The 23,970-nt window shown below is 44.5% G+C and overlaps 1 protein-coding gene across 11 annotated transcripts in view; it reads right to left on the bottom strand.

The window, feature by feature from the left end:
• The window catches only part of Hspbap1 (Hspb associated protein 1), a 58,737-nt gene that overhangs the window by 10,631 nt on the left and 24,136 nt on the right, over positions 1-23,970 (bottom strand). Inside the window, exons 3-6 of one of the 11 annotated variants that reach the window (NR_152314.1) lie at positions 16,114-16,295; positions 3,778-3,914; positions 3,423-3,502; positions 509-680 (exon numbers count right to left, since the gene is read on the bottom strand). Coding sequence is in view for 10 of the 11 variants with exons in the window: in XM_006522469.4 (XP_006522532.1) it covers positions 509-680; positions 3,423-3,502; positions 3,789-3,917; positions 16,114-16,295 (563 nt within the window). In the remaining variant the exon portion in view is untranslated. The other 10 variants (XM_006522469.4, XM_006522470.4, XM_006522472.4 and 7 more) reach the window with 10 other exon arrangements.

The raw sequence follows: 23,970 nt of genomic DNA, 5'->3' as shown, positions 1-23,970 counted from the left end.
CAGGATAAAGCTGATGGAGGGAATACAAACTTTTCAAATGCCAAGAAACTGATACAGCAAGCCCCAGTGTTGTAACAGAAAATCTCTCCACGGGGTGGATATGCAGAACACAGTCTCTTTAGAAGGGACTCAGATGTCAGTCATTCTTGCTGAAAATCACCCTCAGTGCACATGCTTCTGAGCACAGGATGCAATGCAGCCTGTGTGCATCCGTCTGGTGGAACAGGTGTTAACTGTGAATATGTTCTAGTACCCACGCCCTGACATGTCTCTTAACCCGAGTAGTAACAATGGCTCCACCTGCTCTGAATTTCCTCGGCAGCCATTCCCTCCCGTGACCAGCAGGAGGAGCTGCGCTCCCTTTCTCCATCTCTCAGGCCAGCAGATGGAGAAGTCCTCCAGTAGCAGGGCCTTGGGAGCCGCTCCTGCCATCTGTACAAGGGAAGCCCAGGCACCAACCGGGCTGTGGTGCCCACTGACAGTTCCTCCCTGTTTAAAGCCCCATTACCTGTCCTGGGCTCAACGTGACCATATGTCTTCGAGCTTTCTGGAACTGGGGGAAACACTTCAAATCAGGGTTGACAACATTGATTTTACTGAACACACTAGACTCTTCGTAAGGAATTCTGGTTGGATAAAGGAAAGGCGTATCTTCAGGAGGAAAGAGATGCCATCTTTTCCTAATGAAAAACAAAACAAAACAAACAAACAAACAAAGCAAGATACAAGTTAGCTCTCAACTTGAGATAAACATGTAAGAAGGTAGCAGCTGAAGGCTCGGTTTTACTAATTTAAATTGACTCCATACAGGAGCGCAGCCTCTCTCTCAAAGCTGACCCCCTGCAGTTGTCTGATGGAAGGTAGGTCTACTGGTGGGTGTCTCACGCTCTCCTGAGGCAGCCCCGCTCCTGGCTGGGATAGGATCTCATTAGTAAGGTGTTTGTTTTTGGACCTTACAGCAAAGCTTGCTTATCACTGACCCTGAAGCTAACCGGAATACTCTTTATCCTATTTCATCTTGTATGTACGTATGTGTGTGGTGTGTCTGTAATGTGTGTTTCTACACATCATGCAGATGCATGTGCACGTGTTGAGGCGAGAGGCCGCCGCTGCCACGTCTGTCTTTCTCATCATTCACTGTCTTAATTCCTCTTTTCCCCCTGGGGTTTGGAGACATGGTCTGATTATATAACTTTATTGGCTGTCCTGGAACTTGCTATGGAGACCAGACTGGCCTCAAACTCATAAAGTTCCTCCCGCCTCTACCTCCAAGTGCTGAGATTAGTGGCCCCTCACCACAATGGTGAGTCACCTTACTTTTTGAGACAAGATCTCTCTCTGAACATAGTGCTCTGACTGGATAGACTGTCAGGATGAGCTCCTGGGACCCTCATGTCTCCTCTGTCCTCTGTCCCTGAGTTACAGAAGGGCACTACGCCTGCCTTTTCCACATGTTGCTGCGCACTGACCGTAAGTCATCATGTTCGTGCCGCAGTCATCTTACCACTGAGCCAGCGCCTCAGCAGGGCTGTGCTCTAATTCTATCCTGAACAAGCCCCCCTCAGCTCTCCACAGCAAACGGCGTCTAGACTGCTCCCTGTCTGGAAGTTAGACATGTTGAATTGATCTATTAAAGATGAGAAACAAATAACTAATGCTACATAACCTAAGGATAATATAACGGAGGATCTTTTAAAAGGAGAAAACTGTTCTTTCCTTTATTTAGGAATGGGGGCAATAAGTCTTATTTCACAAAACTGTAAAGTTCTATATTTTACAGTACTGGAAGGACGAGTGCTGAGGCAAACAGGGAGGAGAGTGAGGACAGCTGATGGGACCAGAGGAAAAGAACGAAGCCCCAGATTTGAGGACAAGCTATAAGGCCCTCCTGAGTGTGAGCCCTGGCAGTCATGGGCACCGCCAGTCCTTTCTGCACAGGGAGACGGCTCTAAACTGTCAAGCGTGTACTGAAGTCTTATTTCACGTTGGAACTGAAGGGTTCACAGAAACAGTGAAGTGCTTGACTTTTCTGGAATCCTAGGGCAGCCTACGAATCTCAGGCACTGGGTCAGAACTGCTGGAGTTTAGGTGCTCGAAGGCGGCCTGGCCTCTCCAGGAATGGCTGTTCTACTCCACCAAACCCACTGCTAGTGCGGGAGCCACTCTCGGGCTAATTCTGAAGGGCTCTGAAGAGGTCATCAATTTCATTTCATTTCTGAAATAGCAGGAGAGGGGGAGAGAGGGAGGGAGGAAGAGAGAGAAAGATCTGCTCGGTACCCCTTGGGCTCATGGAGGCCTAGAACATGCATCTCTTGGCTTCTCCAAGGCAGCACTTCCTAGAGGAACGGCCAACACAGCCAGACTATGCAATCTGCTTTGCTCAGCTTCGCAGGTTGAAATGTGCATGCCCTCCCAGGAGAAGGCCATCACCATGCCATCCCTTGCTCTGAAGCCTCGCATGGTTCTGTACATGCAAGGGATGGAGAACTGTGTTTGGCTGGATGCCAAGACCTTTATGCCCCACCCTGCCTTCTCTATTCAGTCCTACTGTTCCCAGGGCACCATTCACACAGAGTCCTCTGCACACTCCATGATTTCTGGGAACCCTGTGTCCCTTCCATCTGGGTGACAGAGACACTTACTCTGTTTCAAAGCCCCTTGCAGCAAACCACTCTTCCATGGGACCCGTGAGGCACCGTCTCCTCCACCTTTCTGTTCCAGTGCCCCGAAGCCTCCTCCAGGAGCATACAATCTCCCTTCACTGCTGAAGGCCTATAGGTGCCCAGGTGGATCTGCTCTCAGGGCACAGTCCTGACCACCTATTCTAACATGGAACTGGACGAACACTCAACAACAGATTTACTAAAGCTATCTTATCACATCAGAATGCCATGAAAATGGAAAATACACTGTTATAGTAAAACTATATATTTTTTTAATCAAAGGGAAAAAACCTCTGGAATTTCTTTGGCTTGCTTCCTAATTCAGAGCACGTGGAAGAGGCAACTTTAAAGCAATGCTCGCCACATTTCAGTTTCCAAACTCTTAACTCCAAATGGGCCGAGAAGGCTCACGCCCGACTCACTGCTGTCTCCCCCGCAAACAACAGTGTACCTGACAGGTTAGTCTTTAGCAAGGGCTTGTTGAACCAACATGAACTGCTGTGGCTTCCACAGCTTCCCAGTGACATGTGTCCATCCCTGATCATCTTTGTGTCTAGAGATGCTAAGGATCTGCATGTGGCTATTTCTGTTTTTCTATGAGTTGCCCTGCAAACGTCTCAAAGGGCTGGAAGGCCATGTGGAGCACAATTCATTAGGTGGACTAAGGCTGCACACATGATACCTGAGGACCCAAACTCCAGGTCATCAGGCGCTGTCCACTCAATCTGCACTGAAGTAGAGATAAAAGCTCACTAGTACCTGATCCAGGCTTCCTGGCACCTGTCAACATCCAAAGGGCCGCAGTGAAGCCTCTGTGTTTCAACAAACTTCTCTGTTCTCTGAGAGGTGGAGGGAGAGAGTGAAATGTGAATGAACACTCCTAATCAGAGAGATGCCTAGCAGGACGGGGACCTCTGGGAGAACCCTGATGGTGGCCGAGACACACAGGAGGAAGCAGAATGGTGGTGCAGAGAAGAGCCTTGGTCATGGGGCTGGTGGACAGATGGGGGTGGGGCTACTATCCGACCCCACTGTTTCCCTTTTCTTGTTCGTACTTGTGTGCTCAAATGCAGACAACTGGACAGAGACACACGCATGCACGCACGGGCATTACCTTCCTTGTACCTGGAATACTAAGTTGCAACCATAGGAGTCCAGATGGCAGGGAGTGTGGGCTCCAAAGGACCCGATCCACAGTGTACTTTCTTGTCCATTTCTTCCAGGAAACCCAAAGTCAGACCACACCACCTCCTGCTTGAAAACAAGTATAGTTCATCAGGGACTGACTGCCGCTCTCTGTGGTGGTGCACACGTTCATGTGGACAACTGTTTTTTTGTTTTTGTTTTTTAGCACTTACACTTTCTTACAGAAAATGCTGGGAGATGGGAAGGGTTAGGTTTTCAGAGTAGTATGTAAAAACCTTCTGGTCAAAGCGGTCACTCAACAAGTGTTTACTGTTTATAAATATCCCAGGAACTGTTTGGGGAACTTGCGACAAATCGATGAATCAATTAGGCCCACCAGGTGTGACTTACAGCTGTTACAGACAGACAATAAGTAACAGAATTCTGCAGCTACCTGGGGTAAAAGTACTTACTGCAGGCAGTGGGAGTGTCACGGGAGCTCATTCAGAAGGCTGCCGGCTTTTACTGAGAGACAGTATTTGCAGGGCACAAGCACTTTATTAGCCTTTTGCACTTCGATGACCACATAAAAGAAGCCTTTTGGAGGAGCCCAGTCATTTGAAGGTATCGATACTAGAGCCTCAGCTCATACCTATAAACCTGCAGTCTCAAGTAGATGAGTCACAGAATGGCTCTTGAAACAGTGATTCATAGGTGACTGACTCTGCTCTCTGCCCCAAGCCACGAATCTGTAAGTGTGATAAGGAAAGCAGACTGCTCCAGCCCAGTGCTCTCTGAGGCAAGGGTCTGAGGCAGGCCCTGCCCATTCTCTTAAGGGAGAAAAGAAAACCAACTAGCAGCTCAAGCATGCCAATGTTGCTGTGTTTTTTAATCATTCATCTTTTTTTCTTTAATTTAATTTTTTAGAGGATGAAACAAAAATATTTTTACGTGTAGAGTATTCACATAAATACCAACACCCCAAAAGACCTCTCACTATTTGCAATCTAAATTCTCCTACTCTTGAGGGGAACATTAACGCTCTGTCAAAAGAGAAACAATTCTAAAAAGACTCAATGGATGGTTTTGAGGAAGACTAGAAAAACGAACACTTTAACTAATGAAATGGTAGGTTAGTCAGGGATGTCCAAGAAACATTATAAGCGACTGCTGTTGTTCTTGGCTGCCCGCCCCTCCCCAGAAGCAGAAGGTAAATCCTTATTGCTGAAGACACCAGATACTTGGAATCCAGGACCCAGAGGACCAGAGCTGGCTATGACCTGGAAACCTCTTCCCCACCGACTAGCTTTCATAGTACCAGTTGGTACCATACAAACTTGCAAACAGTCAATAGCCTCACCTGGCTACGACATGACCCTCAGGGTGCAGTAGTGGCACGCATACCTCAGCAGTAACGGACAACAGGATCTAACCGGACTGAAGTCCTGCTCAAGAGGACGGGCATCACGCTTGGTACCAGAAACCTAGTCAACCTGCCCTGAGCTAGTGAAGTCACAAATCTTGTAGGGAACAGACAACTACGCTTTACTAAATTGGGAGAATCCCTAACTACACTCTAAAGTTTTGTCTGTACAGCCACAGACAAGTGTAGTTCTTAGTCCTCATCTAGAACATATTTCTCTTGAAACAGAGACTGTTACAGAAAACCACACTGATCAAAATGAAGAGTTGGGGAGCCCAGGCCCAACGGGTACATCCACGACACAACTTATGCACCCAAGGTTCAGGGGCTACTGCAGAAGAGGAAGGGACAAAACTGTTAGTGCCAGAGGAACAAGCAGCTTGCGTCTCCTAAAGATATCAGTGAAGTCACCTCCATCAAGTCTCACTAACACGACTACCTAAAGCTAAGCTGAACAAGGTCGGCACCAAAGGACACGCTAACATGGAAGGTGGGAAACTAAGGGGACCTCAACTCTGAATGAAGACCTGTGGGCAACTAAGGAATACTGAGAGGCAGAGCAGTCTTCCTCAGGGAAGAGCACGCCAAGTACTCAACATCAAATGGTCAGCCCTGAAGACGTACATGTAACACTACACACACTGAGCAGGTTGTGTTGCTGTTATTATTGTTTGTCTAAGACAGGGTTTCTCTGTGTAGCTGTGGCTGTTCTGGAACTCAAAGATCCACCTGCCTTTGCCTCCTGAATGCTGGGATTAAGGAGTGTACCACCACCACCTAGCTAGAACAGGTTATATTTATATATTTAGAAGCATACAAATACATGTAACACAGTAAAAGAGAGGCCATGAGTTTAAGAAGAGAAAGCAGTGCGTGGGCTGAGCTGAATGGAGGAAAGGGAAGGGGCAAATGATGCAATTATAGTACAATACAAATTATTTTTTAAAAGGAATGAGGTTATTTAGGGAAAAACTTACACAGAATGCTTTCCTAAGTTTAGGTGACAGGTTTTGAAAGGATGCAAAGTCAATTATGGCTTTAAAGTTTGGCATAAACTCCTAAGAAATGTCTAGGAGAAGTAGGACAAAGGGACAGAGTGTTTCTAGGGGACCCTTGCTGAGATGGTTCAGTCAGTGCTGTGCTTGCTGTACAAGCATGCGGACCTGAGTTCCATCTTGAGACTCGCACACACACAGAGCTGGGACTGGAGTCCACGGGCAGTGGGCAGTCCCGGTGCTGGGGAGGCAGAGACAGGCAGAAACCTGGGGCCCTATGACTAGCCAGCCTCACCTAACGAAGGAATTCTGGACCAAGAGAGAGACTATGTCTCAAAGCACAAAACAAAGCAGGGGAGTACACCCGCGGAACAACACACAGAGCTGACCTTTGGTCTCCAACTCCCCCTCCGTATGTTAACACATGTACCTGCACACATGTGCTCGTCTACACAAGCATTTCATATTAAGACCAAATACATCCCATCTCCTGAACAGAAGAGCACTGCTCACTTACAGTTATATTAGGTAGGACAAGTTAACATGCTGGCCAATGAAAACAACCTGGCTTATAACAGAGGAATAGGGTGGACACTTTGTGTTCCTGTCACTTCAGATGGCCCTGTTTTATGGGACATCCCCAAACAAATAATATATGATTTATACATACTGATGGTTTCATCTGGTATGGACATATGGTAGTTCAGTTTCTCTAAGGATTCATGGGCAGGCCCAGTATTTTCCTAACACTGGTGAAGGTGAACATTCATAGGTGAGACCTTGCTAAAACACTAAGTAGTATTTGGAAACTGCTCCCCCACCATCTATTTTTCTTTTTTTTTGTTTTTGTTTTTTGAGACAGGGTTTCTCTGTACAGCCCTGGCTGTCCTGGAACTCACTCTGTAGACCAGGCTGGCCTCAAACTCAGAAATCCTCCTGCCTCTGCCTCCTGAGTGCTGGGATTAAAGGCGTGCGCCACCACGCCCGGCTCTGTTTTTCTTTTCAACTTAAAATTTAAATATGATCTAATGTACCATTCTGGAGCACAGCACTACATGTCTGACAAATGTAGACACTAATTCCTGATAACAAGGATCAATCAGACCTCCAAGGTTGCCTCTTTCTCCTTGGCAGGCAATCCTCCTGCCTCTATCTTAATGCCAAACTGACCATATTTGGCAACTGGGTTCTTTTAGATAAAAATTCCGACAATGAGGACCTACACTGAAACTTTCTTCTTTTTTATGGTGGTGTGTGTGTGTGTCATGGCATATGTGCAAAGGACAGAGAACAATTTGTGGGAGTTGGTTCTCTCCCTCTCCCATTTGGGTTTTGGGGATCAGAGATGGCAGCAGGTACCTTTCCTCACCATGATCTCTGGGTCCCCACCTCACAATGACTCCTGTGTCTTAGAGGTGGTGGTATTAACATACTACTTAGGACTATCATCAGCCTTCACTTAGTCTCAGAACCGTGAGGACTCTAGGGAGAGGCATCTTCATCAAGTATCTGCTAAGGAGCCCGCCAGACTCCAATGGATAATTCCAAACCCACAGATGATCCAGGTTAAACCTCGCAGGCCTCAGAAAACAAAACTCAAGAAGTGGGAGTGGGTGGGTAGGGGAGTGGGTGGGTAGGAGGGTCTGGGGGACTTTTGGGATAGCATTTAAAATGTAAATGAAGAAAATACCTCATTGAAAACAAACAAACAAACAAACAAATCAAAAAGAAAACAAAACTCCTTCCAAAACCAAAACCATGAACGTGGGAAGGGACTTAAGGGGGTTTAATAGGGGCTGGAGGGTAGATGACTCCAGCGTGTGTGTGTGTGTGTGTGTGTGTGTGTGTGTGTGTGTGTGTGTGTGTGAAATTGTAACACTTAAAAAAAAAAAAAGATTCTGCCAGGGAGGTAAAGGCAGGCAGATCTCTGTAAAATATAGAGAGCACCTTTCTCATATAGCAAAAGCAAGCAAGCAAGCAAGCAAGCAAGCAAGCAAGCAAGCAAGCAAGCAAAAAGATCCTTAACACAATAAACAACTGACTTTAAACTCTACAGGAAAAAATAAAAATACAAAAGTAAGTCTGGGGCTTAGCCATTAAGGAGCACAGGCTACTCATACAGAGGCCCTGAGTTCAATTCTCAGTACCCACATGGCAGATCTGGCACACAGGTGTACATACATATATAATACATCTTCTAAAGCTACGTCTCACCATTCATGCTTGTGCACTGCACTCCTAACCCATTCCCAATGTTTAATGACAACATAATACATTAGAGTGAACTGCATTCTGGTAGAAAGCATTATACTTCTTGAACCCCAGTCTTGGTTTCTGAATAGGCCTTAAAGTACTTCTTTTTATGGTCTCTACTGCTATGGTAAAACACCATGACCAAAGCAAGCAACTTTGGGAGGAAAGGATTTCTCTCACCTTACCCTTCTAGGAAACAGTCCAGCACCAAGGAAGTCAGGGCAGGAACTGGAGCAGAGGCCATGGAGGAATGCTGTTTACTGGCTTGCTCCTCGTAGCTTGCTTAGACACCATCTGCGATCACTAGCCTAGGGATGACACCACCCACAATGGGCTTGGCCCTTCCTCATCAAACATTAATCAAAGATGCCCCACAGGCTTGCCTTTAGCCCAATCTTATAGAGACATGTTCTCAATTGAGGCTCCCTCCTCTCAGATAACTCCAGCTTGTGTCAAGCTGACTTAAAAACCAGCCAGCACAAGTGCCACAGCTCATGTCAGTTCAGTTTCTCATTCAGGTCATTTCCCCAATACCTATGGTGGTGAATACAGTACTTTCAAAAAAAAAAAACGCTGGCTTAGTCATAGGAGCTGCTGGATCTATTTTTATTCAAGACCTAAAGAGTTCCTGTTTGTTTGTTTGTTTGTTTGTTTGTTTGTTTTTGAGACAGGGTAGTCCTGTGTAGTCCTGGCTCAGATCTGCCTGTTATCAGTCTTTGCTGGTATTAAAGGTATGTGCCACCATGCCAGGATCTGAAATGCTTAAACCTGACCCTATGAATAAATTCAATAGCCATTACAGAAATGAACACTTTTAAAACTGCTGTACACATAATGGACTCATCCATTTTTTTACAGTTACAACAACAAACAAACCAACAAGCAAAAACAACCAAAACACTAAAGAAAAACCAGTAGGAAGTTTTTAAGACAGGATAACAGTTTCTGTCAGACTACCACAAAAACCAACAACAACAACAAATCATTTAAAAATCTATGATTAAATTGCTTAGTTTTATACGATATTATGAGAGAAGAAGATTTAAATATGTTCCTTGTTACCCCTGTGTCTACTCTGCAGGTAAGGATTATAGCCTGGGGTTTAAATGGCTGGTATTGACAGCTCCTACCACTGGACTCTGAATGCCTCAGCTCCATAATGTTCCTCTGTCAATCTTAGACCCACTGTCTCACACTGGTTATCTTCTATTCACAGGTCAGACTACAGAAAAAACAACTATTCATAATTTCACAACAAACATACATCTGAATAAAAAAAATAATGTTGGTCAGAGCAATAAAATCAGAACTCTTAAAAACACCAAGATTGTTAACTATAATTAATTATAGAATTTAAAAATTTTTCATCTTTCCTCAGGAAAATGACCTTCAGGTACAGAAAGAGAAGAGGCCATTAGGTCTCTACTTACTGAATAGATGCTTAAATCCTATTTTCTATTTTTTTAAGCACGTGAATTCTTCGGTGCTGATCTGTCTCGCAGAAAGCATCCCCATTTGAGAGTCCTTTAATCATTTCCAAAACAGCTGCCTCTATTTCAACACATCCACACAGGCATGTCACAAAGTCCAACAGGGCTGAACTAATCTTCCATTTATTGCTTTTGCAGATTTGAAATCCTGGTGACTTAATAAGACTCCTGACTCTCCACAGCCAACCTCAATCATAACACGAAATAGAATCTACCTGGAAAACATTCTTTTGGCACAAAACTCCTTTTATTGTATGTTGATTCTTTACAACCTCAATTTTAAGAATGCTTATCAATAACTACAAGAGATAAAGGTAATGTTTCTCACCAATTCCCTATCTTCCTAGGGCAGTAACGAAAAGGGCGCAGGCATGCTTTGCTTAGTCATTGGTATGAAGGGGTAAGCAGAAAACCAATGAGACTAATTTTGTCATACACAAGTCTGGTGTCAAGAAGTTCAGGCCATCTGCAAGACTACCAGATATTTTCCAATTATATTAGTACCAGCTTATTTGGCATTATGTAAACATCGCATATTTAACAGAGAATTAATCTCCTTTATGGAAGAAAAGATTAAGTAGATGGAGACCTCCAACAGAGGCTGTAAATTAAAACTTATAAACTTGGTAGAAGGCTGAAGAAATTCCTTATCAAAATTGACAGATGTTACACTTGGTTACCTAGAAGACACAGAACGTTTGACAAGGGTAAAGCCAGGAGTTTAATCAAAATGTTCTTTAAAGAATGCCAAAGACTAAAGAATGTAATCATTCAAAGACCTATTCCATATTCAGTCCTATGCCAGCAGCTCTGAGGGAAAAAGGAAAGCAGATAGCCAACACGTTATAGGACCAAGATGCAATTCTATGAGATACGAGTCCAAACAGGACACAAAGGAATGCCAGCAAGGGACGCATGTGCTTAAGTGCCTGAGGTTTCACAGCCAGGGCTGAATCCAAGCCAGTCCTCAGAAGTAGAACTTACTATGCAAAACTCAAGAGCGTCTGAGCACAGGTCGGAAGGTGGGGGGAACATGGTCTGTCCAGGAGCCAACAGGAGACGAAGCCATTGAGCTGGGGTGGGGAGAGGGCCTTAAATGTTATCCTTATACATTTTATGAACATGATTAATATGTGTTAGTAGTTAGCATTAAACATGACTTGAAGAATATTTTTCATAAGAGATTGTTTTAGATTTTGAGGAGACATTGCCATAACAGAATAAGTAGAGAAGTGACGATGCTAGACTCAAGAGGACTCTTCTTGGCCCCTTTGGATCTTGAGGTCAAAACTGTCTTCACAACACTACTACACTGTTATTTGTCCACTTCACTGTGTTGACACCAGTGCTGATTGTGTATAGGCAATGGTGAACAACACTGTTAGTGTCAAGATAGTGCAGTTAAAATGTACTAGTAGTATTATAATTTTTAAGATTTATTTTTATTTTATGTGTATGAGTGTTTTACCTGTTTGTATATTAAATGCATGCCTGATTCCCATGGAGGCCAGAAGAGGACGTCAGATTCCTGGGTCTGGAGCTACAGACGGTTGTGATGTGTGGTGTGTGCTGCAGCAGTGGGTGCTGGGGATCAAACCTGGGTCCTCTGGATAAGCAGTCAGTGCTTTTAACTGCTGAGCCTTCTCTCCAGCCCCAAGTATTATATTATCTTTAAAGGTATTGTTGAGATATAATTAATTTACAGCAAACAGCATATATTTAAAGCATTTGATTGATGAATCTGATCGACCCGCATCCTGAGTCCATCAAGATAATCAAGACGACACATTCTGACCATGTCCAAAACCTCCCCAATTCCCCTCATGATTTATGTCTCCCTATCAACCTCATGCTCTGACAATCAACAACTTACTTTATCACTGTAAATTAGTTTGTAAGTTTTAGGATTTTAAGGAAATTAAATTCTGCACAAAACATTCCTTTTTTGTACTAATATTAATCAAAGGCAAACAAAACAAGGTAAACTGGATCAGAATAATGAATATGATAAAGTAAACTCATTTAATCACAATAAAAGGTCAATAAAATCAAGTGTATGAAGCAAAACCTGACCTATCTATAAAAGAGGAAAATGCTAACAGTGTCCTTCTCTATACCACAGACAAGACAAATGTACAGAAAAAAGTAAAGATACAGCTAACAGTGTCCCTCTCTACACCACAGACAAGACGAATGTAAGAAGTCAGTAAGGATGTAGCACACTTGATCTCCAGCCTGACTTCAAGGAGACTTATGAGGTACTCCACCCGACAAGAAAATGTGTAATTCCCAAGTTGACATGGGACATTTATCAATACTCACCATACTTGGGGCTATGGAATAAACTTACACACATTTAAAAGGTCTGAAATAATGCTAAAGCTTTCTGACCACAGTGGAGTCAAATCAGAAATCACTGACAAAAAGATGGTTAGAAAAAAAAAAATACCAAATATAGCCAAATTTTATACTTTATAAAATAATCAACAAGTAAAAGAGTGAACCACAAAATAAGTCAGCAAATATTTGAGCCGAATGAAGGTGACACTGGGAACTGTACCGAGACACAACTTCGAGAACTCCTAAGTCCTAATACCTTGAAAGAACAGTGTGGTGCTGAAAGAATTGACTTAAATTTTTTTTTTACTTATTATATATAAGTACACTAGAGCTGTCCTCAGACACAGCAGAAGAGGGCATCGAATCCCATTACAGATGGTTGTGAGCCACCATGTGGGTGCTGGGACTTGAACTCAGGACCTCTGGGAGAGCAGTCAGTGCTCTCAACCACTGAGCCATCTCTCCAGTCTCAGAAGTGACTTCGTAGACGATGATGTGCATCAAGCCCACTGGAGCACGACAACCTTCAGAAGTACTCTGCAATTCAGTTGTCCAACTTTTCCAAACGGTTAATGAACAGCGTTAGGTAAGACCCATTCTGAGTAAGCTGGGCTGGGGAGTTTATTGTAGGCATACAAAGAGTTCTTTCACTGTGGACGCAGTCTATACTGCAACTAATGAACTAAGAAAATAGCTCCTATCAAGTTTGCTGTGATTTTTAAAATTTCATAATAATCTGAAAAGATTGTCAAATCCTTCTTTTCTCAGCTGCTTATGTGTGAGGCAAGACTGTCTTCATCTCTCAACAGACCAACAAATTACAACCACTATGCTGAAGTAGCAGATAGGAGAATCAGACTGTCTTCTATAGTCAGGCAGTATAAGTATGTAAACCAGCCCACTCTTGATTTCAAGGTATATTCTCTTAAAATACCATGTTATTAACATACAACAGGCTTATTATGCTATCTATTTTTTGTTTTAGTTTTTGGTTTCTTGACGGTGTCATATGTAGCCCAGAGATTGGATGTGGCTGAAGCTACACATCTGACCTCCTGATTGGTGCTTATCAATTATCTCAGACCAATATAAAAAAGCTTGAAGTATTAACAAGTGTGATTTAGTAACTAAGATAATGGTATTTCTAAAAGTAAGACAAGAACTTAGGTAACTGATGAACGAAGAGTTGGTACCCAGAAGACTGAGAGATGAGCCGTAATACTTTAATATTAATAGTCTTACAGCTTGACTGTCCAACACCAGAACTTCCACAATGCGAACTGACACAAACTAATTTGACTAAAAAAAAAAAGACTGATTTTATAAAGGGCTTACACGGAACTCCAGCTTCTTATTACCATACCCAATGGCCTGGTTGTATGTGTGCCAGTGGCAGCTATGCCTGGGATGAATCAAACACCTTCACCACATCTGCTGGGAGCATCCAAGAGAGCACGAGCTTGCCTCAGAATGGCCAGGAAAGCTTCATCTAACTTGAACAGATGCCTTCTGAGAGAAGCGTTACACAACCTCTTGTGTCTTATGTTTTTTAAAACAGAAGTAACTATTAAGTCACAGTGTTATTGTGAGGATTTTAAATGTAAGGCACTTAGACAGGAACCAGGGACCTGTGACCGCTTGGTAAATGCTATTATTGCACAAGATATTACTGAAATATGGTGGGAGAAGGTGAAAGTTCAATCTACTGAGTGGTGAGGGGATGGGGAAGACAAGAGTATCTAAAAGCTAATTTGAAATCTATGTGTTCCAGGGTTAAAGATCCATAACGTGACCTAAAATTATAAGATCAAGAAAACCACTTAAAGATGCTTATGTGTGGGGCAATGGGCTATGCACAGACAGCCTGGTCTCCAGTCCAGCTGAGGTCTTGAACCCCGGTGGTAACCAATGGGTAGTAATTTCCTTCTACATGGGACAGAAGACATTCAATCATGTCTCCTGGACCCCTGGCTCCTGTTGAAGTTACCGCCCCCAGAGCCCCCACAAGAGAGGCATGTGGCTAGCAGTCACGTAGACAATGTCCCAAGCTTCTAGCATGCTGGCTAGACTCCTCCCCACAGGTACCTAGCAACAGCAAGATAGCAGCCTACTATAAGAGGGGCTGCTTGGCCCCTCCTAGCTCTCTTTAAGCTTTCTTACTCTCTAGCCTTTCTTCTCTTTTTCTCTTCCCCCTTCTCTCCTTATGGCCATGGCCAGCCTCTCCCTCTCTCTTTCTACCTTCTCTCCTTTCTCTCTGCCTTTTTACAATAAAGCTCTAAAATCATAGACTGTCTCTGACCATCAAGGCCCGCTGTGCTTGAACGATGAGATAGGCTTTCTCTTAATGAGCTGTGTCTAACCTCCTGCCAGGAGGCCTTCCTATGTAGCAGCCATGCATGGACTCTCACCTGCGTGGGAACCATCCAGCGCCCCCTCTCCCTCTGCCCTCTTCCCTTATCTCCCGGGCTGAGTGCTGCCCCAGGGCCCCTATTCTGTTCTCCGCTCCTCCACCATATCCAGTGTGGGATGCCGGAGACTGAGAACCTAGTACCTGGGGCTGCCCCTTATCCACCACTCGCCACGTGGGTTCAGTGGCCAAACACAGCCAGATGCCCACTCTGGCCATGTGGAAAGCATCTGGCAGTCCTCCTGTGTCCACCTACCCAGAGCACAGGAACTCTGGCGGGATGCAGGTACTCTCTCATATTCCCCTCTTGCCCTACACCCACGTCCCCGCAGTTATGTATGGTGTATTTACAGAATATTTTCAAAATCGACATGTTTATTTCATGGCCGTAAGGATAAAGAGGCTCTGCATACATACAAGGGTGCAGTCAGAATCCCACAATCAGGATGTGGAGATAAGGACGGTGAGTTAATAAATAAAAATCACAAAATATTTGTAGTTACAGTAACTATGTGAATACCTTGATTCAATAAGGAAAAACACAGGTTGAGCAGGAACAGTGCAACAACCAAAGAGCATCACACATCACACCCAGGAGAAGGGTCCAGAGCAGGGGTAGACATGGGTGGGGCGGGCAGGGGAGCAGAGGGTATGAGGCAGGGAGGAGCTGGACTAAAAGGGAAATACTTCTTTCCACAGATGACAGTCATGGGTGATAGACTCCAGCGCTCCCTGTCCAGGCAGACATGTGACCAAGCTCCCTCGGGCCACTCCCTCTTGTCCCATCCACACTTAAGGCAGAACCGAAACCAGAGCAGGGCTCTGCCAAATCACTCCCCTCAACCAACTCAAGTCTGAGGTACATGGTAGTCTGCAAACCCTGACGTCAGTTATGTCCGAGAATTTCCATAACCTTCCTTCCACAAGATTCCCACACATCAGCAGGGTTTCAGACACCGCTACCAGAGTCCAGACTTCTCTGCCTCAGGCCATAAACCACCCCAGGAAACCACACACAGCCTGGGTAGAGGGAGACTGAGGCAGAGGCAGTCTGGTCAATGCCTCCACCTGGAGCAGCTTCCATGATGACCTGCATCGCTGACAGAACACGCATTTCCTTGTAGGCCCGAGGGAAAGGAAGTTCCACTTGCAGTCTACCCTTTTAGCACAACCCAAACTTCACAGACAATGTTTAATGGCAGAAGTGGTGAGCACAAAAACACTGCCACTCACCTGTACAAGCCAAATGTCAGCCTCTGGAGCAGGCCTTTGGCTTCAGTGGGTAAACCTGTCAGGGCTCACATGAGTACTTACAGGAGAAACAGGCAGTTAAGAGAGAAGGGACCAGCAAAATTCTAATGTAGGATGACTCTCAGAATTAAATTCTTACCAAAGCTAAAAGAAATGTGCGACTCACCTGGAAAACATCTGTCTTGTCCTCAAACAGAGTAACAAAATACTTATAGTCAGCGTAAGCCCAGAATTTAGAATGTTCATAATCTTTGAATGGTCCAGAGATACTAGACTGGTCACAGTTCCAGGTCAAAAACTCCTCGAGCGTCGCATCCACATAACTACATTCGGTTTCATACTGAGGAACTGTAATGTAAGAGAACACACCTTAAGATGTTTAGTAAGTCTGTCTCGAAAAACCAAAAAAAAAAAAAAAAGTTTAGTAAGTACACTTTCTAAATACTTATTTTAAAAGGTAAATTTGACCAAGATATCATTTATCAATATTTAAACATTAATTTTGTACTTGTTCACACAACAATTTACATCATTCACAATAAAACCAAAAGAACGGATGTGTTCTTAAGGTTAAGGACCTCCAAGTTCCGCGCGGCACGAAAGCTAAGGGAGAAGGAGTTGAGGTTTGAGGCTATGCAGTGAAAACAGGGGTGCAGGGAGACAGGAGAAAGAGAAGGAAGAGACGGGAAGAAAGGGGAGAGGGACACGGAGGGAGGAGGAGGGAGAAAGGGTAAAAGACAACTTCATTATAGTATAATCCAGTTCTTTACTCAGGGAGCCTGTGTCCACTCCTAACAATGCTCTGACATTATCTGCTTCTCTGGGTCTCCCTGGCTCATGAGTGAGCGGTCTCCACACGACTGTGACAGCTCACCTTTACTGTTGACTTGACTGAATTTAGAGTCACCTAGAGGACACACCTCTGGGCATGCTGTGGAAACATAATCAGAGATGTTTAACCTAGGGAGAAGACTCTCTCTCAGCGTGAAAGGCATGAACAGCCAGAGTGGTAAAAAGGACGGGAGGGAGGGAGGAAGGGAGGACAAACAAGGTCCGATGAGCCAGGATTCACCTCCCGCACTGCAGTGATAAACAGCATCCACTAATCCAAGGCAAAGAGAAATCCTTCCACCCTTAAGAGGCTTCTTGCTGGGTGTCTGGTCAGAGCAATGAGAAAAGTAACTAACAGAGTGACATGTGTGGGCGCTACTGCCTGGACACTTGGAGCATGTGTTTATTACATCTTTGTGAGACAGGGGTGCTGTATTGCTAAGGGCCAGCTTGGCTTGGAGACAGGTTCTGAGAGAAGGGATGTTTGAAAGCAGCGGAACAAGCCACTGGGTTACAAGCTGATGGCCTATGTTCTGCTTGAGACAGCTTTCCAGACTGCCCTCTTTATGTTCAGCTTTTTCTGGTGATCTCCAGACAGCTCTGTTCAAGACAGTCTCTTTTTTTGTAATTTTAAAAACTTTCTAGATCACTCATCTTTTGCAAGTCAAAAGCCCAGTCTTTTTTATATAACAATGCAGTCATTACCCCAGGTTCCCTTTTGATTATCCCATGAATCAGCATCCCAGAACCCAGCCCCTCAATTTTTAGAAAGAGACAGCAAAAACAAGAATAAACAATAAGATAGCTTAGAGGGGCCCCACCCTGACATTACCAACATTCTTACCAGGTTCACCTGGGCCTGGACCTAAACTCCCTTTGTCCCAGGCTGACCATGAACTTAGGAATCTGCCCATCTTTGTATCTCCTGACAAGCTGGCTCATAGTGCAGTTGTCTCTGTTCCTTTACATCTATAAAGTTCCTTATACAATTCACATTGCATCCTTATGTTTTGCATAGTTGAGAAATTATATATTTTTGAACTCATGTTTTCAATGTTCTTTCCCACAGCCTTAAGGGCTGTCCTGAAGGTCACAGTGTTTACCATTTTGCTGAGACATGTGGGGAGCCGCCCTCACATTTGCCATTATAAGATGGCGCTGACAGCTGTGTTCTAAGTAGTAAATAATCTGCACACGTGCAGGGGCAGTTTTCCCGCCACGTGTTCTGCCTTTCTCGTGATGACAACTGAGCCAATGGGCTGCAGCCAATCAGGGAGTGACACGTCCTAGGCGGAGGATAATTCTCCTTAAAAGGGACGGGGTTTTGCCATTCTTTCTCTTGTTCTTGCTCTCTTGCTCCTGAAGATGTAAGCAATAAAGCTTTTGCCGCAGAAGATTCCGGTTTGTTGCGTCTTTCCTGGCCGGTTGCGAACGCGTGTAAGAGAGACACAGACACACCGTCATCTCCCAGACTCAAGGTGTCTCTGATTACCATGGAGTCATTACCCTTGGCAGAGAAGACATCCCTTGAAGGAGGAACATGAGAACATGTACACTACTATACAAACAAGCCTTATGCCCACAGTAACCATCAACACTCTCGGAGGCCAACGCCCTGCTGGCTCTGTTCCAGGGCTGGGAACCAAGTCTTCCCATTCCTACCATGGCCATGCTGGACTGAGCACTGCATGTTGCCCCGGCTGGCCTGGGACTCCCTATGCAGTTGGGAGTTGGGCCTCAAACTTATAAAGACACACCAGACTCAGCCTTTAGACTGAAGGTCTGCACACCACAACACCCAGGTGTGCTCGAGTTTCTTACTGAAGAAGCACCATACTGAAGAACACACCGAAGCACCATGCTTTAAACAAGGAAAGTATCATGAAAGAGAGTGCATCTCTGGAGTCCTCACTGTCCCAAATAAGGTAAGCAGAGCGGGTGGGGGTGAGGAAGCACGAACACAGATCTGCATCTCTGGGGTCCTTGCTGTTTTAAATAAGGAAAGCATCACTGAAGAGAGTCTGAATTATTGGAGTCTTCAGGAATTTATAAGTGTAAAGTGATCCTATGCTCAAAGAGCTTGAGAGTAAAAAGAAAATTTAAATTAAAAAACTTAAGGCAGGGCCAGGCAGTGGTGGTGTACGCCTTTAATCCCAGCACTTGGGAGGCAGAGGCAGGTGGATTTCTGAGTTCGAGTCCAGCCTGGACTCTTTGAGTTCCAGGACAGCCAGGGTTACACAGAGAAACCCTGTCTCCAAAAACCAAAAAAAAAAAAAAAAACCCAAAAAATCAAAATTAAGGCAATAAGTGACTTTTGAAAAATATCCTCTTTGCACTGCATGTTTACAAACAGAGCTCCTTAGAAACACTAGCTGGGGGCTGGTGAGATGGCTCAGTGGTTAAGAGCGCCGACTGCTCTTCCAAAGGTCCTGAGTTTAAATCCCAGCAACCACATGGTGGCTCACAACCATCTGTAATGAAATCTGACTCCCTCTTCTGGAGTGTCTGAAGACAGCTAAAGTGTACTTACATATGAATAAATAAATAAATATTTTTAAAAAGAAACACTAGCTGGACAATGTTAATTTAGTGTCTGTTCATTTATTCATTAACCCAGTTGGCGCAGGATCATTTACTAAGCACATAATTTGTGATTAGCATGGTGCTTAGGCTTGTAGGGACACAAAAGAAAAAGATAATGGTTTTGAGCTAACAATATAATTCAGTAAGGCCAATGATGCTTGTAGAACCTCAAGAAGTTGAGGTGTAAGGACAGTACAAGACCCTGTGTGATGGCTTGAATATGAAATGTCCCCTACAAGTGAATGCGTTTGAACCCTTGGTCCTCAGCTGGAGAACTGCTCATGAAAGCAGCAGAAAGCAAAGCAGGGCACTGTTGTAGGAGGCTGCTGTGGTGGCCTAGGGAGTGGCACTACAAGGAGGTGTGGCCTTGTGAAGAACGGTGTCACTGGGGATGAGCTTCAGATGTTCAAGCCAGGCCCAGTGTCACTCTCTTCTTGCTGCCTGCTGATCTGGATGCAGAACTCTTACTTCCTTTTTAAGGACCATGTCTGCCTACATGTCCCCATGATTTATACCATGACAATAATGGACTGAACCTCGGAAACTGTACGTCAGCCCTAGTTATATGTTGTCCTTTATAAGAGTTGCTGTGGTCATGGTGTCTCTCCACAACAGAAGAAACCCTAAGACAGCCGTGAGGCCTGTTGGACGTGAGGTCTAGTGGGCAGACAAAGGGCTAAGAGGACAAGGCTAGGAGGTTACAGTTCTAGTCTGTGTTGGCAACTTGATGATTCACTTATGAATAACAAGCACGTGACAAATGCCTACCACCACAGACCAAGCCAATCCAGCTGCCATGCTCCTCCCACAATAATGCACTCTATCCCTCCCTCCTGCTTTTTTGTTTTGTTTTTTGTTTTATTTTTTGAGACAGGGTTTCTCTGCATAGCCCTGGCTGTCCTGGAACTCATTCTGTAGACCAGGCTAGCCTTGAACTCAGAGACTGCCTGTCTTTGCTTACTGGGTACTGGGATTAAACTCGGTGTCATCTCACCCACCTACGCTTTAAATCAGGAGCCAAAATAAAGTTCTGCTCCCTTAAGCTCTATGCGGTACTTGACCATAGAAATGGAAGGTGACCAGTACATCCGATCTCAAAAACCAAAACGAGATAACTCCACTTGAGACAACGAGGAAGCTGTCTCTAGAATGACAGAGACCGTGCAGAGCTGTGGCCACAGCTAATGGCCATCCATCCAGTAAGCTCTGGGGGAAGACAACGATCCGTGTGCCCCAGCTTGTCCGATGCCTGGGAGTCAAGACAAGACTGAATGAAAGGAAATCTTCTGGAAGCTGCAGGGTTTTAGATAATCACGGGGAAATTAATATTTAAGAAATGGAACCATTGCGCCCCTTTGCAAAGCATACAGCCCTTTTAGGAGGGGAGGGCACACAGGGCCCCACACACCGCACATGCTCAGTAAATGTCAGGCACTATTATTAGTCCCTCTTATTCGTCCCAGTATCGACTTGGAACCTTTTCAGAATTAGAGCAGTCAGCAGGGGGATATTCAAGCTCTTCCTTCAACAGCGTCTATCTTTCCCATCCTCCCTCCCTCAGCAAAACAACCCAATCATCTTTCCCCTCCTCCCTCGACCATTAGGGTTATCCAATCATCTTTCTCCCTTCCCTCACAGAGAGAGAGAACAGAAGCAGTATACTGACAAGCAGAAGCATGCCATCTAATCCACCTACTTGGTCGATTTGTCACTTGACTTTCTGAAGTAGGAAAACTTCAGCAGGCCACATTGACCTAACTGACAAAAATCTATAAACTTAAAACCATTCCAATTTTGAGAACTTCATTCAGCGAAGCACTTAGGTAGGAACAGTGCCTGGCGAGCAGTAAGCCACAGATACAAGCTCTTCACTCCACTGGCATCCTCAGGAATTCACCGCAAAACTAAGAGTAAATAGATTTTGACAAAAATGTATGGAGCAGGAGGACTTCAAGATGCTGGGAATGGGAGCCACTTCTGATCCTTAGTGCACCAGTCTTCCCTTCACGGAACTCAAGTCCAACCAACTGACTGAATGCTAAAGCCCCTGACTGAGCGTCTGGCCCTGGGGAGAGGGAACAGGTCAGGTCGGTCAGTGTTGGCATTCACCACCAGCAAACCTGCATTGCAGTCTTCAAAATCTGGCCTCATTAGAGGCCCGCATTTCCTGTCACAGCAAATTCTGCACGCTAAAAATGAAAATCTAAAATGTGAAATTTCCATTTGAGAATTGCTGCTGGGGGGGGGGGCGGGGGATGATCACGGGTGGAATGAACAGGAATGACAGATCTTTTCATTTACAGGATGATTTCAAAACAGAAACCTTCACTGTGTGTCAGAGTAGCAGCACCACAAAGCGGTGCTCTGATTCCACTGGTGACAGGCCCCTCGGGTGGTTCAATGGCTTCCTGCTTCGCTTATGCAGTGGGATTACCGCTTCCTAACTCTGTCACTCCATTCTTTTATTTAGTGATGAAGCAGGCAGGGCAGCTCTGTCTTTCAACCACTAAGTGCCAAGTATTGGGCCAGAAGCAGCAACACTAGCCCAAGATTTCACATTGAAGTCCACACAGTGAGCTTGCTTTTAAACCTGAAGCAGGGCCGGGACGCAGACGCACATAGCTGCATATGGCTGCCTGCTGGGGCAGAGAGCTGTCACTGAGCATTCATGCTGACAAACGGATTTGATGAAAATGGGTCTAACAACCTACATGCTACTACTCACTATCTGTGTCCTCAAGTAAACTCAGGGTGGCATTATGCGTTTGTTTTTGGAGGCAGAGTCTCACTGTGTAGAACAGGCTGGCCTCAAACTTAAGAGATCTGGCTACCTCTGCCTCCCAAATACTGGGAGTAAAGGCATATAGTACCATGTCTAGCTTTTTAAAACGTTGTAAAACCAGGCTGTAACTATAGGTCATCATATTGTATTAACATTTCAAAAGGCTAAGAGAAAGAATTCTGAAAGTTTCACCACAAAGAACTGAAATAAATTTCAGAGATAAATATGCTCAACTAACTTTAACATTGGCAATATCTGGATATAATGAACATGGTACTCCATTAACATGAAAAACTTTTATGGTTTCTGGGACTGGAGAGATGGCTCAGTGTTTAAGAGCACTGACTGCTCTTCCAGAGGTCCCGAGGTCAATTCCCAGCAACCACCTGGTGGCTCACAACCATCTGTAGTGGGATCTGATGCCCTCTTCTGGTGTCTGAAGACGGCTACAGAATATTTACATACATAAAGAAATAAATCTTAAAAAAAAAAATCTTTTATTTTGTTTTCTGTGTTTTAGTTAAAATAATGCCAATTACTTTTAAAGGTCAGTTATTAATGACTATTTCAAGCATCTGCCCAAAAATTCTCTACAAGACCTAAGACAGATATAAGAAATATACTTGGGCTGTCGAGATTGCTCAGAGGGTAAGAACACTGACTACTCTTCCAAAGGTCCCGAGTTCAAATCCCAGCAACCACATGGTGGCTCACAACCACCTTTAATGAGATCTGATGCCCTCTTCTGGTGTGTCTGAAGACAGCTACAGTGTACTTACATATAATGATAAATAAATCTTTGGGCCTGAGCAAGCAGGGACTGAGCAAGGGGGCTGGTTGGAGCAAGCAGAGGTCCTAAAAATTCAATTCCCAACAACTACATGAAGGCTCACAACCATCTGTACAGCTACAGTGCACTCATATACATAAAATAAATAAATAAATCTTTAAAAAGAGAAATATACTCAATACAAAAGAAAGAATTTTTTTTTTTTGTTTACAAATGTATGTACCTGACTTTCTATAAGACTTACCGGAGCAGCCAAGCAACCAACCAACCAACCACCTATACCACAAGAGTGGACACAGAGAATAAGTAAATGGCTTTTATCTATCTACAAATTAATAACACATGAGGCTATGGAGAGAGACCCTGTTTGACCCATTATGTATACTGAATACATATGGCAAAAGTATTTTCTTTATACTAGCAATAATGAAAGATAACTACAAATCTTTTTTACTGACAGACTCAGTAAGATAATGTTTTTGCATAGAGAGAAAGAGTTTTACAATAATGTAAACTTCTTCCCAAACTTAATTTGTAGGAGTTAATGGATTTTCATCTAAAAATCTCAGCCAAGGAGAGAGTCCAGGATCATTCAGAAGGTAATGGTGCTTACCCTGCACACACAAGGACCTGAGTTAAGATCTCTAAGACCACACAAAGCCAGGCCTGGCTGCACATGCCCGCACCCTGATCCCTAGGAGGCAGAGATGGGCAGATCCTGGGAACTTCCAGTTCAGTAGGAAGACCTACATCCATGCATGAGGTAGAGTGGCAGGACTCAGCATTCTGTTCTGGTCTCCACATGTACATACAGCTCACAGAGAAGCATACTCACATGCAGGCAGTACCCAGACAGACAGACAAGCATGCATGCGCACGCATGTGCACACACGCGCCCTTCAAATGGGTTGGGTTTTCCTTCCTTCTTATCGACCTACCTACCTACCTACCTTGAACTCACAGAGATCCTCCTGCCTCCCTCTCGAGTAGTGGGATTAAAGATGTGTACCACCACTACCCAGCCTTTTTTTTTTTTT

The sequence above is a fragment of the Mus musculus genome, chromosome 16, assembly GCF_000001635.26.
Source record: "Mus musculus strain C57BL/6J chromosome 16, GRCm38.p6 C57BL/6J".
In the NCBI taxonomy this organism is placed as follows: domain Eukaryota; kingdom Metazoa; phylum Chordata; class Mammalia; order Rodentia; family Muridae; genus Mus; species Mus musculus.
This window is presented reverse-complemented; position numbering and strand designations above follow the sequence as displayed.